The sequence below is a fragment of the Triplophysa rosa genome, linkage group LG4 (genome assembly GCF_024868665.1).
Source record: "Triplophysa rosa linkage group LG4, Trosa_1v2, whole genome shotgun sequence".
In the NCBI taxonomy this organism is placed as follows: Eukaryota; Metazoa; Chordata; class Actinopteri; order Cypriniformes; family Nemacheilidae; genus Triplophysa; species Triplophysa rosa.
The window spans coordinates 5,849,180-5,872,312 of record NC_079893.1 but is presented as its reverse complement, the minus strand read 5'-3'; the positions used below and the strand labels follow the sequence as shown (position 1 = coordinate 5,872,312).

Here is a 23,133-nt window from a genome sequence, read left to right as displayed (position 1 = left end):
AAATCACCAATGAAAACATTTTTTGAACCATCTTTCCTTATTAGGTAATATTCTGATGAACAACTTCCTCTTTGTAAAGTGATGGTGCCTTTTCTGAGAGAAGAAAACTTACCACTCTGTTGCATGTGACTTTCTGAACTTTTGGTCAAAGTTTAATGAATTGAAATTAAAAAGTCAGTTTAAAAAAGTTACTAAATAAAAGTCAGTGTAATCATTTATTAAAATTGTCATTTTTGCTTCCAAAAATGTATATAAAATTACTTGGACCACACAGCACTTTTAAAAGACAGCTAACCTGAAATGACTCTTAAACTATGAGGTTTCATTTGACCAGATGTCAAAAATGGGATTTATTTAATTTGTGAAAGACTCAAAGGTGAAATTTTGATCATGCACCTTTCCTAAAGCAAAGTACCAAAAAGATCATGAAAATATGTGGCAAAGCATAATAGATATTCATTCTTCATATTATAAAACAAGTATATGCCTGCATGAGATAAATAAACTTATTGCACAATTTCCTAACAGTTGAACGTTTCATGATGATTTGGCATTCCTGCAAATATCTTTGTAAATCATCAGACACACCCGGGATGCTGCAGTATCAGTTAGGTCCTCTTGGCACATGATTTGTTTCTTCAGACTCTAACTTAAAGTTATAGGCCTATTTCTGGTTATTTTTGGTTGAGGAAAATATCTAAGATGCATGAGAAAAGTTTCCATTTACTTTTTATTTAATCATACTGGTGTCTAGGAGAAACAATTGGGATATTAAAGAGATCTCATCATGATTTTTCTTTTTTGGGGGGAGACTGCAGTCGCATCTTTGTTACTACGACATATTTCTGATTACACCTTCCATGGGTTACGTTCTATAAAATAAGTTATAAAAGTTATGAAAGCTTGCCGAGCTTCAACCTATTGGGCTTAGATAGAAGAAAATATTTAACAGATAAAAACCACACAGCCTTAATTTCACATTTGACCTGTGGAAGAACAGAAAACAGACAATATCTAAAGTGGCTCAAATCTAAAACATTTTAAATCTGTTTTTTCTTCACCACCTAAGTCCAATTGCAAAAGATGACCCAAAGTACAATGAAAGTCCCAGAATTGTCACAAGAATCAGTTTTTTGTTTTGTTCTCTCAGCCATGGCATTTGTCAGAACAGGATGTCATTACCAAAGAGAAAAGTTCATGAAAAAATGTACAAAAAATGTGTGATTTAATCAGATTTTTTTTTATTGACAGCACTAATATACATATACAGTACATATATATATATATATATATATACATATACATTACATATACAGTATCTCACAGAAGTGAGTACACCCCTCAAATTTTTGTAAATATTTTATTATATCTTTTCATGAGACAACACTGAAGAAATGAAACTTTTCTACAATATAAAGTAGTGAGTGTACAGCTTGTATAACAGTGTAATTTTGCTGTCCCCTCAAAATAACTCAACACACAGCCATGTCTAAACCGATGGCAACAAATGTGAGTACACCCCTAAGTGAAAATGTCCAAATTGGGCCCAATTAGCCATTTTACCTCCCTTGTGTCATGTGATTCGTTAGTGTTACAAGGTCTCAGGTGTGAATGGGGAGAAGGTGTGTTGAATGTGGTGTTATCGCTCTCACTCTCTCTTACTGGTCACTGGAAGTTCAACATGGCACCTCATGGCAAAGAACTCTCTGAGGATCTGAATTTTTTTTGCATTTGCTGATAATTAATAGAATTACGCTGACCAATGTTTTATTTCAATACATTCAAAATTATAAGCAAAGTTGAGAAGGATGTCAACCACCCCCTCCATGTCCAGGTAAGAGATTTTCTTAATAATACTTCATGAAATTATGCGTATGCCTTCTTGGGACCCAATAAAATGTGTTTGTAAACATTTATTCTTATTCCGTATGTCCTCTGTAGATAACATCAGATGGGATATTAAAGACAAGAATGTTTCATGTGTTCCTTCCTTAACCACATTCAGGCTTTTTAATAACGCTACAGTGTGTAACAAAAAGTTAAAGATCAATTTTTTTTTTAAAGACTACCACATGTCTGTTACATTAAGGACATTCCTTGTTTTGGTTGGATGGCCTCGTTTTGCAATGTGCACTTGGGTCATGTTTGGTCTTGCATATTATAATTAACTATTAAATTCACAAGACCTGTAAGACAAAGATGGTACTGCCATTGCTATGGTATTTTGTCTAATAAATTCTCAAATTTGGACCTATTCATTTAGCCTGAAGCAGAATTTGACAGGCCCTGGAGGACAGTAAACTGGAGGCAGCCTATATTCTGCATTCTCTGTATATTAGTTCGTTACCACCTGTTTACACATTTTATATTTATATTTTAAATATTAATGAATATAGTCTTTTACTTAAAAGTCAGCAAAGACTTTTTTATATAAGTATCCTGTTTCAGTTAATCCGCGGGTCACGTGCGTTCCACACCGGAGAGCACACGATCCGTTTCACCACTGTACCGCAGCGGAGAGGAAGTGGAAACACGCGTTGTAGAGTTGTTTGTCCGTTTAGAGCTGCTGTACAAAACATGGCAGTGAATTCGTAGGCCCGCTCTGTATGTAGATATAAATAGCTTATTCTAAGGTATTACAAACATAATGGTTCATTATGTAAGGTCTTTATACACCTCTGAAGAAATAGTTTTGTATATTATATTGTATTTCTGTCAATAGATCCTCCTAAAAACCCTGTATTGTTCCTTTAAAGGGTATATCTTCATGATTACTCACCCTCAAGTCGTTTGATAACTCTAAGACCTCCATTCATCTACATTCATCTTTGGAACACAAAGTAAGTTTTGATGGGGTCCAAGAGCTTTCTGACTCCCCACTTAGCAATGCAACTGACTTTCAAAGTGCAGAAAGTTATTAGACATCGTTGAAATAGTCCATGTCCCTCCAGTGGTACATATAAAATTGTTTCGTAACTATTTTTCTTAGTCCCTTATTGGACAATTCTCCCGGAAAAGCACGCGGCAAGCCCATGCGTCAGCAAATAGAGCAGGAGAAGGAGCATGCGCAGATGTCGCTTTCACTTGTGTGCAGGAGAGAGAGAGAGAGCATACGTCCGCGAAGTTCAGGTGTTTGTTTGTTCACTGCATTTGGGTGATGAATGTTATATAAACGGTGGATATAACGCTGGATTTGGAGATTGTTTGAAACTGATATATGGAGCCGTCCCAGCGCTAAAAGATGCCGGACATGAACCGCATGCGGTGAGTGAAACTGTTGTCTGTGTTTTGTTGGCAATGGGTGCGCACGTGCTTTAGTTCAGGCTACCCCTCCCCCCCCCGCATGCGCCATATGCTTTCGGAAAAAATCGTAGAGCTGTAGCTATTGTTTATAAATGTGATCAAACTAAATACTCTTCGAAGACACGATGTATGCAATACTACTCTATAGGTACTCAAGATTAATATGAGATTGGCAGAAACCGCGTGTGTTAGGGCCGCTTTAACTGTATAAAGAGACGAAGATGCTTTTTGTGCACAAACTAACAAAATAGCTATTATTTTGTTATACGATATGCCGGAAGTAGTGTCATCACCACACGTGACGCGCTTTGGCAGCTAACATGGATGTTGCAAATTAAATTCCTAAAGTTCTTATTTTATAATTTGTTGAACTGCAAATAAAAAAAACATTATATCTAATAATAAAATTTTAGTAACAGTTTGCTAACTTGCACAAAACAAAGGTACTACCAGAGCAGGTGATATAAAAACTGAAACTAACCAACCAGGAACAAGATAAAGGAGGTGCATTTCCTAGAAACTCGCATACTTGCAAGCACACCTGCAGGTAAGACTCCTTTAAAATATTATATATATTCAGTGAAAGGAAAATGCACATGTTTTATTTTATACAAAAGAACAAAAGCTGCGCTTTTCTACATAAATTGTTTGGTCCTCTTTCATATATTTATGGATTGTAATTCATATGGTTTAGTTACGGTTAGACAGTGTTGACTCATATTTATTTTAGGTAGAAGCACGTGTCCTACATTTCTGTTTATTCATAAAATTGTATGCTTCTGATCGAATTTGTAAAACATCTCTGATTTAGCAGTCTGTGTTATGATAATGAATATTGATGTATTCTAATTAGAAATATAAACATAACACAATAAAGTAGTTTAATTGTTTTTTTAAAATGTACCATATGGAATTTTGTTCTACAAAGAAATTAACATTAAACATCAGAGAGAGGAAACTGGCAAACAGACCACTCCCTGATGTGATGGTGACTGTAGGTCTGGGATGGATATGCAAATATTAGCGGAAACAAAGAGGAAATACTTTTCATATATCCCTTATTGGCTGATTGTTTATACGTACAGTAGTTATTTTCCACATTTATAATAACAAATAGTATTATGCTAACCAATATTTTATCTAAATAATTCCAAGATTATAACACAAAGTTGACAAAGATGTGGCCGTTTACAAAGATTTGGCCATTTTCAAGATTCCAACAACCCCCTCCTCCATGTCCAGGTACCAGATTTTCTTAATAATACTTTATAAAATTATGCCCATGGGACTCAACAACATTTTTTTATATTGATTCTATGCATATTGTATGTTATCTGTAGATGATATCAGATGGGACACTATTAAAATGAATGTTTCGTAAATGTTCCTTCATAAACCATATTTAAGTTTTAATAATGTAATACTACAGTGTTTTTTTTAAGAAATCCAAAGTTCCACAGCATGGACCTTTAATTGTTAAAAAGTATATTTTACATTATTTTACATTATTATTTTAGTATTCCTTTTACAAAGGAAATACTTGTTTTGGTTCTCAAATGTCTATAAAAAAGCCCAACATGGCCTCATTTTGCACTGTGCACTTGGGTCATGTTAGGGCTCACATTATTATAATTAATTGTAATAATTGTAATTTCACAACACCTGACCTGACTGACTATTATCAGAAATTTAGACTAATATTCATTTTGCTCAAGCAGAGTTTGACGAGCCCTGGAGAACAATAATCTGGAGGTACATTCTGTTGTTTCCTCTTCACATATTAGCCTATCCTAACTGTTTTAAGAGGGTTTGATTTGTATATTTTACATTTACATCTGCCAAATCCATATGGTATTATAAAGAAAACTATTTACAGTATGCATGCACAAACGAAGCAGCTTGTAACAGCATTAGTTCATCTTTGCTATACCAATATTCACCGAGCATTGTTCAAAAATCATTGTTAGATATGATAGCTTAGTTGGTGACACATTGAACTAGCAATGCAAAGTGCATTGGTTAAATCCCAGAGAACACAGATAAACTGATAAAAGTTGCTTTGCATAAAATCAGCTGCCAAATTTATAAATGTAAATGTAAAATATGTCAATTTGTGTCTTTGGACAATTACCTTTTACCCTTACCGAACATGCTTTCAAGTGAACCTACACAGAACCTGTTGAGGACACTGAACGGTTTCCAGCCTGGAAACTTGGAGGTCAACACTCTGAGAATTCTTTTGCATGGACCAGTTGGTGCTGGGAAGTCAAGCTTCATAAACTCTGTGGATAGTTGTCTTCGAGGCCTGATTTCTACCAGAGCCCTACCAGATGCAATTGGTGGGGAAAGTTTCACTTTAGGGTTAAAACACATTGCTGCCTAGCAACAGATGCAATTAGAGATACAATTATCATTCACATAATTCAAATAGATTTTTATATACATTTATATTTTGTTTCATATCTCTTGAGAAGAGCTTTAAAGTAAAACCTTAAGTAATGTTTGTGTTTGTTTCCAGTGTAAAACCTACAAACTGAGAAAGGACACACCTGACTCCTACTACCCTTTTACATTTACTGATGTCATGGGTCTTAGCGGTACAGACAGATCACAAACTGATAACATCATCCAAATATTACATGGTCGCATCAGAAATGATTATACTGTGAGTGTATTAAATAGAGATTTTTAATTCTTGAAGCAATTAAAAACTTGCAAAATGTCTTGTGTAAGTTTTGAACTTGAAAGCAGGTCTTTTTTGGGCAGTGATTTTGTTTATAAAGCAGCTGCAATGTTCCAGACAAAGGCACGTAAACTATAAAACCAAACAGTAAAGCCAAAACACCACCAGGCAATCTGACAAAACCTGTTACACACGTTTGTTTTTATACATTAGGGACTTTCCATAGACGTATGACTTTTATACTGTACAAACCGTATGGCGCCTTCCCCTAACCCAACACATAAACCTAACCATTACAGAAAACTTTCTGCATTGTTACATTTTCAAACAAACATAATTTTGTATGTTTAATATGGGCCAGCAGTTGCCATAATGTGAGTGTGTAAGACTTTTACTATCATTGTGGCATGCACTGGCAGATACAAATAGCAGCAAGCATTCAGATCATGCTTCATTTTATTTTCCTGAAATATGAATGAAATTTCTGAAGAAGACCCGTGGTACAACAAAAACCCCAGTCTGAAAGACAAGATTCATTGTCTGGTGTCAGTTCTTCCTGCGGACACAGTATCATTAATGAAAGATGATGTCATTGGACAAATGAGACAAGTTCGAAAGAGAGCACGAGATCTGGGTAATTTGCTTATACGTCACATATACGTAATAAAAATGCTTTAAAAGATACTCATATTTTTATATTAAAGAATATGAGAGGGTATTACTAATATCATACATTTTTGATATGGCCATTTTAACATAGTAACAAAAAATGTCGGACAGCATTTTTTACTTGTAGGCATTCCTCAAGTCATCATCATGACCAAGGTGGATGAAGCATGTCCACTGGTTAAAGCCAATCTTAAGAAGGTCTACACAAGCAAGAAAATAAAAGAGAAGGTGCGCATTAAAATCAATAAAAAATATTCTGACATGGGTAAAGAACGTCTATCACTGTAAACCCAAATGTTCAAATTAATCAATTTCAATAGAAACAGATTAAGTATTGTAAACTTATTTTTATAAAAACCTTCTACTTAGATATTTTAAGTTCCTGAAACACTTTTTTACTTTTGAGTAAAGTATAATGATTATTTTTGATTAACTTGAAGTTTTGACTAAAACTCAAAAAATTGATTTGCTCCTTGTTTAATTTACTTACTCTAAACACGTTAATTCAACACAATAGGTCAAGAAGGATTTCCAATTCCCAGCATGCTTTGCGTCAGACTGCATTAGGAGAGTAAATTAAAAAATATATTATTATTTTATATGTTTTTAGTAAAGTTAAAGACTTGTTAGTGTTTAATGTTCACTTCTCTTAGATATTTAGAAGAGTTTGACATATTTTTCAGTTTTCAGTTTTCATTGTTTAGAAGAGTGGTGCATGTGCTTAGGCTTTGCGAAGCTTCATTTGACCTGTAACATGTGTTATACCAGTGAGCAGCAATTGTGCTAATGCCATTTCTGAGATCAGTCTCTTCTTGCTCATTCTGGGTTGCATAAGTCAAGGTGTGTGATTTCTGCATATTGAGACTAAGAAATATGTAAAATAAAGAAACTGAAAGAATTTAGTTTATTTAACTTAAAAATGCAGTTTTGGTACTTATTTGTTTAAGTTCTGTCTACTTAATTTCATAAAAAGGATAAATTAAATATTTAAGTCGCACTTGCTAAGATTTGGTAAGAACTTTTCAAAATTTGAAAAGTTCTGCTTACTTAAACCAAGAACCTCTAAAACTAAAAAATGTTGAGGCAACGAGCTGCCTCAAAATGTTTGAGTATTGCCAACTTATCCGGGTTTGCAGTGTAGCTGAAACTATCATATTACAATTGCATTTTCCCAATACAATTTAAAAGGGTTAAAAAATTAATTAGATGATCTTCAAGAAGGGATTTTAAATTTTTGTGGTAGGATCGCACTTTTCTGTCTATTACATTTACATTTACATTTAGTCATTTAGCAGACGCTTTTATCCAAAGTGACATACAGAGAGTTCAGGGAGCAATAAGCGATATGTCATACAGGAGCAATAATACAATAGATGCTAATACAAAATTACTAGTTTCAGCAAAGCTAGACCAATACCTGAAGAGAAATAGAGAGGGTTAATGTTTTTTTATTTTTTCTCATTTGTCAAGTATTCACAGAAGAGATGGGTTTTAAGTAGTTTTTGAATGTTGAGAGAGATGTGTTAGTTAGTTGTCTACCTCTTGTTTATACCTAAGCAGGACCTTTTTTATATTAATGCATGCATATAAATGCATGCTTCTAGTGTCATGTTTGATTACAGGGATAAGAAGGGATTTTAAATTTGTGTGGTAGGATTGCATTTTCTGCAGGACATATTTTATATTAATGCATGCATATCTCAAAAGTCAGTGAAAACTTCTAGTGTCACGTTTGATATTACAGATTGAGGAATGTTATGTGAAATTCGGTGTTCCTATGAGCTACATCTACCCTGTGAAGAATTATCATGAGGAGGACACCACCAACAACAAAATTGATATTCTGATTTTAAAGGCCTTAATAAATATTGTACACTTCGCTGATGACTATGTGAAAGACAAAGTGGAATAATGCAAATGAGAAAACATCAATTTGTGGTAACACTTTAGTATATAGGGACCAATTCTCACTATTAACTAGTTGCTTATTAACATGAAGCAAATTGGCTGTTTACTTACAAAGCACATATTCTGCATGCCCATAGTTTATGTCCCTAATCCTGCCCAATACATAAACCTAACAACTACCTTACTTACTATTAATAAGCAACAAATTAGAAGTTTATTGAGGCAAACATAGTTAATGGTTTGTTAGGCTAGCAAAAATTGGACCTTAAAATAAAGTGTGACCCAGTTTGTCATATAGAAGGCTATACATGTAGGCTATATAGTGAAATATTGTGGAGTTGTAAGTTAAAAGACATTTGTTTCATTTTCATCACACATATTTTCTTGCCAAAAAGAAGTTTCCATCTTGTATCTCTAATCATTATGTTAACATTTCTTACACCATTCAACTGTAGTTAAACCATTCTTATGATACATTACATTCTCTCTATTATACCTTTCATGCTCTGTATACCGCTTGATAAAAATCATCAGAAAACATGTTTTAGATTTTTTAAGGATTGTTTTTACTGTCCTTTTATATGTGTTAAATGGGAGTATCTGATAATATTACATAGTAAATGATTCTCTGGTTAGGGCATGTGTAAACATACAACTAAAATAAAATAATCATAAAGCAATAAATAAATCTGGTTAATCTAAATTTGTGTTTAATGTCGTTCATTAGATCTTTTTAACTGACCAGTGCTACTGTTACATCAACCTGTGTTAAAGAAGTGCCTCTTAACCCTGGGACTCTTCGTTTAGGGGTCACACTTGGCTCCTTCGCAGTCAAAAGTGACCGAAGCCTTAAAAGCCTTTTTTTCAATACACTTTTGTTTAATAGTGTTTTTCTTTTTTCTTTTGCATTTTTAGAGAATTTGAATGCACTAATTAATATTTATGCAATAATTATTAGCCATTTTTACCCACTGAAAACAATAAACAATTTTTTAAAAACTTTTTTGAAGAATTTTTCCATTAATGCATAATAGGTTCAAACAGAGACCAGGCTATTAAAATTCATTTTTGGAAATTCTTTCATTAGAGCCTTCTGTCAAGGAATGGCGACAGGACCCAGGCGCAGACAACAAGGGGTTAACGGAAAAACTCTTTATTAGAAAACCCTCCCAAAAAAAACCTCGATGGGGAGAAAGACCAACTAGAAACAAGGAATCAAAATAAACACTACCCACGGGGGGGTTGGGGGTGAAATAAACAAAGTCCAAGAACAATAAATAATAAGTTCACAAATGACAGGGCACAGAAAACAGGAACAAGGTAATCCAATACGAAGGAGGGAAAGGCAAGGCATGAAAACCTTAGTTGCTAGAGATAACCCACAATTCTTTGCGTCGGCCAATGTCTGTTAAATAAACGTGTGTTGAATAAACGGCAATGGCTGCGCATTAAATCAAATATGTGGTGTTTAAATGTGAACAGTTTACAATTTGTGTCACGTTTTTTAAATCTTAGCAGGCATATGTAGTAAATAGGTTTAAAAGAGTTGAGTGATTTTTAAACGTTTTAAAAAAGCAAGGCAATTTTTTTTACATTTGTTTAACTCTTTTGGCATTGTTTAGTGTAGAAAATAACCAACGTTTTACCTCTTAAAATCATGTAGAAATTTTTAATTAATTTGACAGGTGTTCGAGTGCAAAGTGTTGTCATAGCAACGTGGTACTTCCTGTTTCCTTTTCTGCCAGTATGTCCTACGAAGGACGTCTCGTTTAATTCTCGTCTAATTAATTTAATTAACAGGACAATTAACAAGAGGGGAACTAAATAGGGACGCTAACAAGGATCATAATACAGGGCAGGTGACGGGCAGGTGGCAGGAATTAACACTAAAGGGAAACCGGCAGGCGACACCGGAGAGAATGCATGGCACGTCAAAACAAAACAATGCCATGCTCCTCTCCACATAAAACATGTGGGTCTGTCATGATCCTGCCACAAGACTCGAAAATCATGACAAGAAGAGGCAGGATCATGACACCTTCTGGTTGTAAAAAAGCAAAAACATGTGTAGGTGCATGTGTAATGAGTAACCACTAGGTTGCAGTATAGCCCTCTATAGAGTAGTTTGTGAATTCCCTATAGTTGTTCAGATATGATTTAGGATTTGAATGTACATTTAGACAATCTCTAAGATGATTTTTTAAAAGTTTTTGTCAACTTTTAGATATTTTTGTTTTGATAAGTACCAAGTTTTGCATTATGATGATTACAGTCAAACATTCACATTTTGTTATAAAGGGAACACATGGAAAGCCTTTTTGTTACTTAGTTTTTGATAATTATGATATCTAACAAAATAAGGAATGTGGTTTAAATCAACTCGCATTTCCCAATCCCTGGCTATACTCAGCAGACCTGAATCTGGGGTTAAGGGCTTGGCCCGCGGTTTCTGCCCCTCCCGAATAAAGGGTTGCCTTTTTAGCGAGTTAGCCTTGGCTAACTCAATGATATTGATAAAAAAGTATTTATTCTTCTGCCAAATAACGCAGTGGCAGAAAAATGCAGTGGCAAAGTAATGCTGATGTAATTCAGTCAGGTTTATGTTTCTAATTTACGACATCTTCAAACAGAGTTCAACCAACCATAATCAAAGACCGGAGCTCTCCGTATATTTTTATCCAAGCAGTTAAGAGGACTTTTGAATTACAGCAAAACTACTTAAAGTACTGTTTGGTCTCACAGATGGAGGAATGTTCTGTCAAACTTGGAGTTCCTATGAACTGCATCTTCCCTGTGAAGAACTGCCACGAAGAAGACGCCAACAACACCAAAATAGACATTCTGATTTTAAAGGCAGTAAAGCAGATTGTCCACTTTGCCAACGATTATGTGGAAGACCAGGAGGAAAATGAATAACTGCCCTAATTTGTTATGGGGCAGATTTAAAGTTGCTGAATGGGAATATTTCAGATTCATTTGCTGTTAGAACATACTTCACACAGTTGTGTAAACACTTTGATAATACATATTTTCTCCTTACCTGGAGACTATAAAGCAGTGGTTCTCAAACTGGGGGCCCCAAGATGGATCCAGGGGGGCCACAGATTTTGTGGCATTTTATGAAATATAGAAATTTATCATAGATTTTATGCAATCAAACATCAGAAAAATGACACCACCAACCAAAAGAATTGAGGTTCCAGCATTGTATAACTGAATGTTTTTGGTTTAATTAAAATTCTAAGTTTAAGATTATACGTCTTTATTTGGGGGGCCGCAAAGCGATGCACTTAACACAAAGGGGGCCTTACAACGAAAAAGTTTGAGAACCACTGCTATAAAGCACTGAAGTGTATTGTCATGATATACAAAATATGTTGATATCCTGTTGTTTATTACCACTAAACTGAGAAGCATGCCTTTGTTTCAAATTTCGCAGTATTTAAAATAAAAATATTTCTAAAGGCAACTTTGTTTAAATTGTGTAGCTCTTCCGCAAATAAGCGCACACACACAAGTACAGTGCTTTGGCCAGAGAACATTTGTATTTGCAATTTGCATTTATTCATTTAGCAGACACTTTCATCCAAAGCAATTTAAAATGAGAGAGCATTTACAGTAACAGTTTGTCAAAAAGCTAAGCAACAATTACAGCTTATCAAGCCATGTTTAAGGTTTGTAAGGGGAACCTTTAAATTGCATTACACTGGGGCTCAGCCCTAGATGGTCCAGCCTAGTTTAACGCCATATAAATATCATGCTGGGAATTTACAGGTAAACAACAATCTGACTTTGAGAGCAGGTGAAATTAAAACTTGAAGTAACCATAAATGTAGTTGTCACAGAACCGCTCGCAGGCGTGAGATAAAATGAACAATGAGTTTATTAACAGACAGGCAAGTAAACAGATAAGTAAATCGATAGATAACTGGAATGGCGATTGTACTTATATTGTCCTTTTGATTTCAGGAGATTGTGGGTGACGGGCTGTGCTTCCGGGTGTGCCGCGAGGAGACGTGATGATGTGGCAGGCGTGACCAACCGGATGAGTGTGTCGACTAGGAAGACTTGGAAGCTTCGGTAGACACTCGGTAAGTGGTTTAGAGAGTCTGTTCATATGCAAGACATCGACTGAGTGAAGTGAGGAGTGTTTTATGCTGTGAGTGATAAGGCCGGTGACAAGCTGCCGGTGCGGGTGATTGAGGTGAGAGCCTGGCGATTCCATGACAGTAGTCGCATACAAGAGCTGTGTTTCCGCAAAACACTCGTCACACACCTTTAACCAGCAGGTAAGACTCCTCTACAATATTTATATTTAAGGCAAATGACAAATGCTCATAGGCAAGATATAAAAGAACACAATTTGCAAAAAAGCAGAATGAACTATATGCTCTACTTACAGTCCTTACATGATTAATATTCAGATGGTTATATTTCTGGCAAAATCATGTGTGGTAGTGCTTTTTTCTATTTTACTCAAAAAACGTATTTTATATACATAAGATTATTAAATTGTAGTTGTGAAAGTAAATTCATCGGGGAAAATTCTATTTAAATTGTATGAAGCTTTTATTTTTATTTATGGCCTACCCTATAGTGAACAAGACAAATATAAGAAACTGACTAACAGACAGTCCCTAAGGTGTTTGTTAAGGTACTAGGGAGAATTAAAAAATATTAGATGCCAAGGAAAGACTTCCTCGATAATGTATTGAGTTATGCTAACCAATATGTTGTCTCAATAACTCCAAGATTATAAGGACAAAGTTGCTAGGATGTGGCCGTTTACATATTTCCGTCAACCAGTTCCTCCTCCACCACCTCCAGGTACCAGATTTTCCTATGTGTATATGGTATGTATTGAAATTCATGCTCATGTCCTCCTGGGATTCGGCAATATTCTTTTCTGCTCGGCTTTTCTTATTCTATATGTGACCCTGGACAACAAAACCAGTCTTAAGTAGCACGGGAACATTTTTAGTAATCGGCAAAAATACATAGTATGGGTAAAAATTTACGATTTTTCTTTTTGCCAAAAAATCATTAGGATATTAAGTAAAGATCATGTTCCATGAAGATATTTTATAAATTTCCTACTGTATATGTATAAAAACTTAATTTTTGTGAGTGGATGGCCTGCTACAGTGCCTCAGATTAACAACTTCAAAGGCGATTTTCTCAATATTTTGATTTTTTGCACCCTCAGATTCCAGCTTTGTAAATAGTTGTTGTTCCGCCAGATAGTGTCCTATCCTAACAAACCACATATCAATAGAAAGCTTATTTCTTCAGCTTTCAGATGATGTAAAAATCTCAATTTCAAAAAATTGACCCTTAAGACTGGTTTTGTCGTCCAGGGTCACATATGTCCTCTGTAGTATATATAGGATGTCCATATAAACCATATTTTAGGTTTTAGGCTTCTTTTATTAATAATGTAACATTATGTAGTCCTGAAATCATAAAATGTTGAAAAAAAATGGTGTGGTATGTTTTTGTTTTACACTAGTATACATGTGAACAAGCAATGTTTGCATTTAATTTCTGTTTATTCAAAGTGAGTTTTTGCAACTATAAATATACTGTCCAAGGGATACTAAATACTTGATTTTCCCAGATTGTTCTAATTTAACTGCACTATTATAAATTTACTAAACAAAGACAAAGATGGTATTGTCTTTCCATTTTCCATTTTGCTTCAGCAGAGTTTGACAGGCCCTGGAGGACAGTAAACTGGAGGTAAATTCTCTGTTGTTCTTATATAATTATAACCATGTTTTGAAGAGGATTTACTGTATATTAGACATACAGAGATCCAATTGAAGGTTTAATTCAAAATTAAATGAACGATACTCAAAATATAGAATTTGGTATGTCAATATTCACTGCTCCTCGTGTTTCTATGGACAATCTGACACATTTTCCCCTTTTCAAACACTCTTTCAAGTCAACCTGTGCAAGACCTGTTGATAAAAGTAAATGATTTCCAGCCTGGAAACTCAGAAGTCGACACTCTCAGAATTCTTCTGCATGGACCCGTAGGGGCTGGGAAGTCCAGTTTCATCAACTCTGTGGATACTGCTCTTCAAGGCCACATTACTAACAGAGTCCCGACAGATGCAATAAGTGGGAAAAGTTTCACTTTGGAGGTAAAATCACTGCTGTCTCTCATATACAGTACATAACATAAAGGTAAATAAATTTATGTTTTTAGCAGGGGGGTAAACTATCCCTTTAAGTATACAGTAATGCTTGTTTTGTTTTCAGTGTAAAACCTACAACCTAACGAAGTGCACAACTGGCTTTTACCCTTTCACATTTACTGACATAATGGGTATTCAAGCTACAGAAGGGATACAGACCGATGACATCATCAAAATATTACACGGACACATCAAGAATGATTATGTTGTAAGTGTAACAAAAATACATATTTTTTCCGAGTTTGAAAAAGTTTTGTTTGCCTGAAGGTCAAAGTAGGCAACATCCCATTATTTATTTATTTACAACAGCACACATTCAGGTAGTTATTTCTTTTGTCTCTTCAGTTTAACCCAGTTAGACCAATTACAAAAGAAGACTCAAAGTACGACAAACATTCTAGTCTGAAGGACAAGATTCACTGTCTGGTGTCTGTTTTTCCTGCAAACCAAATTTCATCAATCCCAGAAGATGTCTTAAGAAAAATGAGAGAGGTTCGAGAGAAAGCACGAGACATGGGTGAGTCGTTTTGTAGTCATATACAATCTACACTGTAAAAATGCTGTCCGCCAGCCTAAAAGGCTTCAACATTCAGAAAAATTCGGACTTAAGTTGCTTATTGTACAACAGGCATTCCTCAAGTCATCATTATGACTAAGGTGGATGAAATATGTCCACTGGTAAAAGAAAATCTAGAGAAGGTCTACACAAGCAAGAAAATAAAAGAGAAGGTTTGTACTAAAACCAGTTCAAAAATGTTAAAACTGTACGCAGGAGATCCACATGCAATCCATACGCACTCTTCACAAATGCACGCATCAAAATAGACATATTTTTTCAATTTTTCATCTTATATATTTATGAAGAGCTTTTCGATATAATATCTCAATTAAAAATGAACTAAGACTTTTTATAAGCAGTGTTGATGTATAATTTCACAGGTGAAGGAATGTTCAGTCAGACTTGGAATAACTGAGAGCTACATCTACCCTGTGAAAAACTATCATGAGGAGGATGCCACCGTCACAAAAATAGATATTCTGATTTTAAAGGCATTACTAAATATTGTAAACTTTGCTAATGCCTATGTGGAGGACCACAAATGAATGCAAATGAGAAAACAATACAATCAATTTGTCCTAAGATATAGAAGGCTTCATAATGTGATTGTTATTAAAAGACATTTATTTCTTTGTCATAACACCCATTATATTATTATTATATTATGTATTATTATATTCACCACCTCTCATGTAATATTCTTCAAAAAGACTGGCAGTTAATGTATTAATTCATGCATAGGCCTATATACAGCATAACCTAAAGTTTAAAAATCCATTTTCTTACAATGTGCAACACGATTTTGTAAATATTTAAATACTAATTGCAATAAATATGATCATATACTACTAATGCATTTCTATACATTTATTGTACCTGCACTTATTTATATTTTTGGTACTCATAACAGATGGTGGTAATTGAAAGGAGTTGTACACCGCTAGACTTGACTTTTTATCAGTAACTTTGACATTCCAATAGTACAGACCAATGAAGTGAAAACATTTTTATGAAACAAGTTTTACATTTTCATGTATCTTAAATGATTGGGCTTTTATGCATTAGGGATTTTATGGATTTGCAGAATCCTTTTACATGTGGTAAACTTGTGTCTGATGTATCTGATTATGTAAAGACTGATTTTGCAGTCAAATTAAAACAACTAAAGCCGAAAGTATATAACTCAGTTTATAACTGACCACAGACACAAAATATGGGGCATATATACACACCAACTAATATTGAAAACTTGGAAAAACTGGAGTGGAGCAAAAGTGAAGTCTACAAGGACCATGGATATGGACAATTACAGGAAGTGACATCATAGATGTTAGAAGACATCATAGATGTTAGAAAAATATACTATTTTGATAATACATACTGAAGTACATTGCTTTGGACTTCATGATTTCTATGTTGTACGCATGAAACTATGAGTAGGTCTACGGTAATTTCAAAAAAGCTTTCCTGCACTGGCAAAACACTCCCTGAAGACCTGTCCTCAGCTCACTCCATTGAACAAATGTTGTTTTCACAGCTACTCAAGAATGCTGTGTATGGTTGAGATGCTTAGATAAAAGGAATGTTTTATTTTGATTGTATTGACACTTTTTGAGATAATAAATGTTGTCTTGCAATGTTGTCCTTTATGAAGGATTAAAAATAATTAATCAATTTATATAAATAATTAATAATATATAATATAAATAAAATAATTTTCTTGTTATTATGTTTGGGGTTTGGTGTATTGTACTGTATTATTAGATAAATAATAAAGCTGAACTATTTGATAGTGGCAATCTTTATATATGCAGTAATGTGTCTCTTAATTGTCAACTTTAAAAATGATGGATGACAGACTTTAAGCGAAAAATGTAATAGTAATGTAAGAGTTTAGAAACAGGTGCATACATTTAATCATTCATTTGCAAGTGTATTTTCTTATTTAAGGACAGAAGCGGTGGGCATCCAAAATTAAGACGCAATCTACAAATAAACCTGTAAAAACAGCTTAAAAAATATAGAAACACATACAAACTACTTACAAATATATAGTGATCTTTGCTAAAACATGCAGGCCACTAATATTCAACAACAGTCAGGTTGCTTTTATGACAGTATTTACAAACAATCGCTGTGTCACCCAGTGCATTAACAATCTGGCTTAATTTCTTACAATCTGCTACACAAACATTCAAAGAGTGCGAGAGTAAATGTTATGAGATGCAGTCGAGAATCTGATGAGCACAGAGAAAGATATTTGTAATAATGCTTATAACCAAACAGAGCTCAACACCCATTGACTCCCATAGTAGGAAAAATTACTTTATCATTTCTTTGTTCTGATGAACACAAAAGAAGACATTTTGAAGAATGTAGGACAGCAAACAGAAATAAACACAAGAAGCGGTTTGTGGCTTTCCTCAGATGCGGCTGGCAACGTCTGAGGAAAGCGCATGCACGTCACCATGACAACCCCTCTGCGCCCCCTTTTGGCAGAAGTCGGCACTGCACTGTTTTAAAACTGTAGTGTGCTACAGTAACAATTTAAACAGGGCTCAGAAGTTGAACACACATTAATAAAACATAAATAATTACAAATACACATTACAATATGAATACGTGTATGTATACCACATGTACATGTAACCGCACGTAACGTAACTTGCGCCAGCAATGATCCATCAAAGCACATTAACACCAATAACAAGATTTTAGAAAGATGTTTGAAGAATCTGAAATGCAATAAGTGATCAAATCTATCAAATCATATTTCCACCGGGCCAATTAACATAAAAAGTGAATCCAAGTGTCAATTTGACTGCCAATTGTAAACTGACTCTAACAAATGTGCAGTGCCAAAATGAGTAATTGTTTTCTATCATCATTGTCTAAACTCAGAGAATTCAATAAAAAAAAAAAAAGATCAACTGAATATTAAGAATCAGAGAGCAAATAGTATTGTAAGGGTACCACTATAAACCGGTTTAGAGATGAAGAAATGACTAAAGAAATGTTAACAGCAAAATGGTATAAAACTACAACAAATTATTTTTAACGCTACAGAAATGGGGACTAAATTGTTTAATGTCAGTTTAATGTCTTTCTGAGCGGCTGCCTGCAACTAATCATTTCCTCTATAAACATTGTGAAAACTAAAACAATGGTTTGTGTGGTTGTGCGTTTTATGGATTTAGCTTCAGTGTTTGTTCACTCTGCACATTATCTTGTTATTATTTTCATCCATTAGTTTAGGCTTTAACCACACGAGCTATAGGATTCATCTCTGTCTATATAGCTTTCACAGTGCACTTTGATGTTTTGTGTTATAGGGCAGTAAAACCACAAACTCTTGTTATTTGAACGCTAATCCTCCGTACACACTTTAATATTTTCACTCAGTATTTGCAGCTCTTTCAGTCATACGAGATCTGCTAAATGAGGGGTGACCAATATCTTTAAAATTGCTTGTTTAAGTCAAATAAACAACATATTTATGACCAACGATTCAATCAGATCCAGTGTTCATATTTATTACATAAATTACAATATATATTACAATTACAACTACAGTAGAAAGTTAATAAAGATATAGAGTATAAAGACAGGGTAACAGTGTATTCACATCTTCAAAAAGACTATACATTTTGGCCATTGTGATCTTTGATAGTGGTCGAATATACATTTTTTTACATATAATGATTATAATATAAAATGTGTGGGTAAGAGGTTGTAAACAGGTGCACGTATAGACATATACTGTGTGTAGTCATTTGCGCCTGTATATGCCTAAGTGCCTGCGGCATTGAGGACAGGAATGATGGGCGTCTTGGAAGCCCCTGACACAGAATGGGATGAGGCAAAATCCACAAACCAACCTGTAAAACACCATGAGAAACATTGCAGACACACAAGCTATACACTATGATGTTTAATTACAAACTTTGTTCATTCTTCACTTACCCCAGCACTGTTAGTAGGATGCACATGGCCCATGCAGCACAACCCGGTTTATATTCAACAACAGTCAGGATGCTGTTATGACAGTATTTACAAACAGTCGCTGTTTGTGTGTCACCCAGTGCAAGAACCATCTGCTGTGGCTGGACCACAATCACCTGAGGGGCTTCATTCTTCACGATCTGCTGCCGCACAATCACTGCAACAATGTGTGTTTGAAATTCAGTCATAAATCAATGAGAAATACAATTTATGGTATAAAGTTGATGACAGATATCCAAGTCGAGTGGACTTGTTGTATGACAGAAATAGCTTCCTTAGAGCAGTGGTTCTCAAACTGGGGGCCGTGGCCTCCTGGGGGGCCCCAAGATGGTTCAAGGGGGGCCACAGATTTTGTAGCATTTTAGAAATATAGATATTTATCATACATTTTGTGCAATCAAACATCAGAAAAACAACACCACCAACCAAAAGAATTGATGTTTTAGCATTGTTTAACTGAATATTTTCTTGGTTTAATTAACATTTTAAGTTTAAGATTGTAAGTCTTTATTTGGGGGGCCGCAAAGAAATGCACTCTACACAAACGGGGCCTTACAACAAAAAAGTTTGAGAACCACTGGCCTAGAGTAGTACGTAAGGTAGGCCTATTTTGCGCCATCTACTGTTTGGTCGGTAAAAACAATTCTATAAAAGTTAAGTTAGGACTTTATTAATGTAAATTAAATATTTGTAAGCATTTTTATAGTAAGTAAAGCAAGCATTTAGTAAGACGTGACAGGACTGACCTGAACACTTCTTTACCTTGTTCTGTGTGGTTCACCACTACGACTCTGGGCATATTAAGCACCGGAAACTGGTCTGCTTGTGCTCCACTCGGAAACCGGTTTGCTTGCTGTTGATTCGTGTCTATAAACAAACATGAACCAGAAAATGTGTTAAATAATAGATCAAAGTTGCTTTCGTAGTAGTTGATGAAATGTTTTCAGAAACATCACTACCAGGTGAAGAACGCACCTATAGGAGGCGCTGTGGCCTCACTGTAAGTGGCCTCACTGTAAGGGGGTGGTGGCTTCGCTGGAAGGCCTTCAAAGATGGCAAGTGCATTAATATCATGGTAAGAGGGAGGTGGGGACCGTGGGGTGGTGGTGTCAGCAGCAGGATATGAAGGGGTATCCATTTACTCAATCTATCGAAGCATAAGTGAATTGAAGTTCAGGTTTGAGTTTAAATTTGATAGCACAAAATTCATGTAAAATCGAGTTGCTCAAAAATATCCCAGACTTTCATCAAGGCAAAAATCGAGTTGTTGGAAAAACTGTAATTGTACATTTGACTGTGAAACAGAACTTCTGGGATTAACATTTCTGAGTTTCCTTGTTATTATTATTACACTGTAAAAAATGATTCTGTGTCGAAGTAGATTTCATGAAATTAATTGAGTAGACTTGACTTTACTGAAATTTACTTTAGTAACAATACAATTGTGTTCTTGTTTTTTTAACCAAAATTTAAGTTAAAATCATAGAAATATCTTGGAATTCTAAATGCACAAATAATTGAGTGAATTCAACTTAATTTGATCATGTTCAACCCACTTAAAATTGGATAAAGGATCTTTATTTCATTATTTTGTGGTGGAACTACATGAATTATTTAAATTAATTTCCCTAACTGAGCAGTGAATTTAGAGTTCCCAGCATGCTCTGCATGCGACAGCATTAGGAGAGTCATTTTTGTGAAAAAGTGCTATTTTATGTGCTTTAGAATAAAATGAAAGACTTGATAGTGTTTATTGTTCAGTTGTCTTTAAGATTTAGAAGAGATTCTGTTTGTATTTCTGAGTTTCGTGGTTACCATCTTTCAGAAGAGTGGTGCTTGTGCTTAGGTTGTGGGAGAGCTCCAAACTGTTTGTTTTTTCACACAGTGAACAGTAATGCTGCTAATGTCAGTACTGAGTCTACTCTCAGCTTACTTGTACATCATATATGTTATAAACAATAATAACTGAAGTTAAAAAAGAAGTTATCTCCAATGCTCAAATTAGTATTTCTTCTTGATTTTTTAAAGTTTACATGTGACGTGCTTAAATATTTTAGGTAATTTTACTTGATTTATTCGTGGAATATCGCGTTAAAATATGCTTTAAAGTACTTAAAAATATTTTGTGTAATACTGTTACCTTAATTTTTTTAAGTAAATAGCTGTGTCATTTTTTACAGTAGTTAAGTTTTAGACTTTAAATTTACGCCTTTAAACAAACACGTTGTCATTTTGTTATTGCTCATATAAATGCTTTGTGAAATCATTAAATGTGGTTAAAGGTAAATGTTTAGTTAAAGGGATACACCAAAAAATGAAAATTCTGTCATCATTTACTCACCTTCGAGTTGTTCCAAATCAGTATACATTTCTTTGTTCTGATGAACAAGATATTTGGAAGAATGCTTGTACAGACAGATTTTGACTCCCATAGTAGGAAAAAATACTATGGTGTAGTTAAAAGTGCCCCAGAACTGTTTGCTGTCCTACATTCTTCAAAAGGTCTTCTTATATGTATGATACAGTCCTTTTTCCTACTATGGGAGTCAATGGGGGGCAAGATGTGTTTGGTTACAAGCATTCTTACAAATATCTTTCTCTGTGTTCATCAGAACAAAGTAATTTATACAGATTTGGAACAACTTGAAGGTGAGCAAATGATGACAGAATTTTCATTTTTGGGTGAAGTGTCCCTTTAACATTACTTTAACAGTATTTTTTACATTTTTGGCCAATTCCTATTATGAACAACCTGAATAATAAATTACTGTAAATAAAACGTTTTATTAAATTATGAGTCATTCAGTCAGTTCGTTTACTTGCAATATATTGGTTCGGTAGATTAAGCTCTCTTTAACATCCACAAATAAAAAATGAATACAGTATTCCATAATAAATAATAGCTTCTTTCCTCTTGTATTTAGTCTTCGCTTTTGCACCAAAGCTACATAATTGTTGGGACAAGCTCCCGTGAGTAACTACAGTTTAAGCACTTTCCTAAGGACACAATGGTTAATTGTTAATGGATCACTGTAACCACAAAACCACTAAGGAAAAAAGTCGTCTTAAGTATGATAGTCACAAAGAAAAGGAACAAGAAAAATCTGCTGAATCTTGAAATTACTTTATATTTTGCATGCTCTTCTCTTCTAAAGAATAGTTATTATTAACCAAAAGAAAGCCTTACAGTTCTGAATTGTAATCAACATTTTTATTTGAATCATGTCTAATCACAATTTGCTGGAATCAAATACTAATTGCATGACCTCATTTAAGCAACAATTTCATTTTTTGTTGTTTCTATTAAACTAAATTGACAGGGAGCTGCCAATCTGAGATCAGTCTTTCCTCAAGTTATATCTTTATTTTTCTATAATTAATGTTTTACACAAGCTAAATTGAAATAACACAAATCATTCATAATCTCTCATAATATGCATTTCACTTTTACTGTACTTGAAAATGTTGTCTATTCTCCTTCAATCAATGTATCATTCATTTTTAGCAGATAACTAAAAACAAGAGCTGAATTATTCTTACCTGCGTGTCAAGAAACTGTCTTCCGTGTGACATCTCTGTCATACTCACTCTACCGGTTCCTTGTCTATCTTTCCTATCTGTGCATTCCAGTGCAGTAAAAAGGAATGTAGTCCTGCCAGACTGAATGAGTATGTACTAAAATAAATGCCAATGTTTTTCAATCGCCAGTGTTAAAAAGGTCAAATTAACACTCACCATGTATATATGTATAATCCACACTCTCAAAGTGTTGATTATAGAAACACTGTGAGAGTTAATTTGACCCT

The 23,133-nt window shown here is 34.4% G+C and overlaps 2 protein-coding genes across 7 annotated transcripts; one reads left to right on the top strand and one right to left on the bottom strand.

Annotated features, from left to right (window-relative positions):
• Positions 1-3,089: 3,089 nt before the first annotated feature.
• On the top strand, positions 3,090-16,167 carry ifi44b (interferon induced protein 44b). Of its 6 annotated transcripts, none has more exons than XM_057330650.1 (10): positions 3,090-3,264; positions 12,533-12,654; positions 12,735-12,852; positions 13,316-13,390; positions 14,269-14,302; positions 14,511-14,712; positions 14,831-14,974; positions 15,112-15,283; positions 15,395-15,495; positions 15,706-16,167. In XM_057330650.1, exons 4-10 carry the CDS (start codon positions 13,339-13,341, stop codon positions 15,868-15,870), a joined length of 870 nt encoding a protein of 289 aa, XP_057186633.1. In that variant the 5' UTR covers positions 3,090-3,264; positions 12,533-12,654; positions 12,735-12,852; positions 13,316-13,338; the 3' UTR covers positions 15,871-16,167. The 6 variants fall into 6 exon arrangements, 4 of the variants coding, with proteins under 4 accessions (XP_057186633.1, XP_057186631.1, XP_057186634.1 ...); XM_057330648.1 differs by having other exon boundaries at positions 14,266-14,302; XM_057330651.1 differs by lacking the exon at positions 15,395-15,495 and having other exon boundaries at positions 14,266-14,302; positions 15,706-15,859.
• Positions 16,168-18,747: 2,580 nt separating this feature from the next.
• On the bottom strand, positions 18,748-22,903 carry si:dkeyp-75b4.8 (lipopolysaccharide-induced tumor necrosis factor-alpha factor homolog). Its single transcript, XM_057330966.1, has 5 exons — positions 22,868-22,903; positions 20,303-20,474; positions 20,090-20,194; positions 19,289-19,484; positions 18,748-19,203 (listed from the first exon to the last, which is right to left on the bottom strand). Exons 2-5 carry the CDS (start codon positions 20,463-20,465, stop codon positions 19,095-19,097), a joined length of 573 nt encoding a protein of 190 aa, XP_057186949.1. The 5' UTR covers positions 20,466-20,474; positions 22,868-22,903; the 3' UTR covers positions 18,748-19,094.
• Between the last annotated feature and the right edge of the window lie 230 nt (positions 22,904-23,133).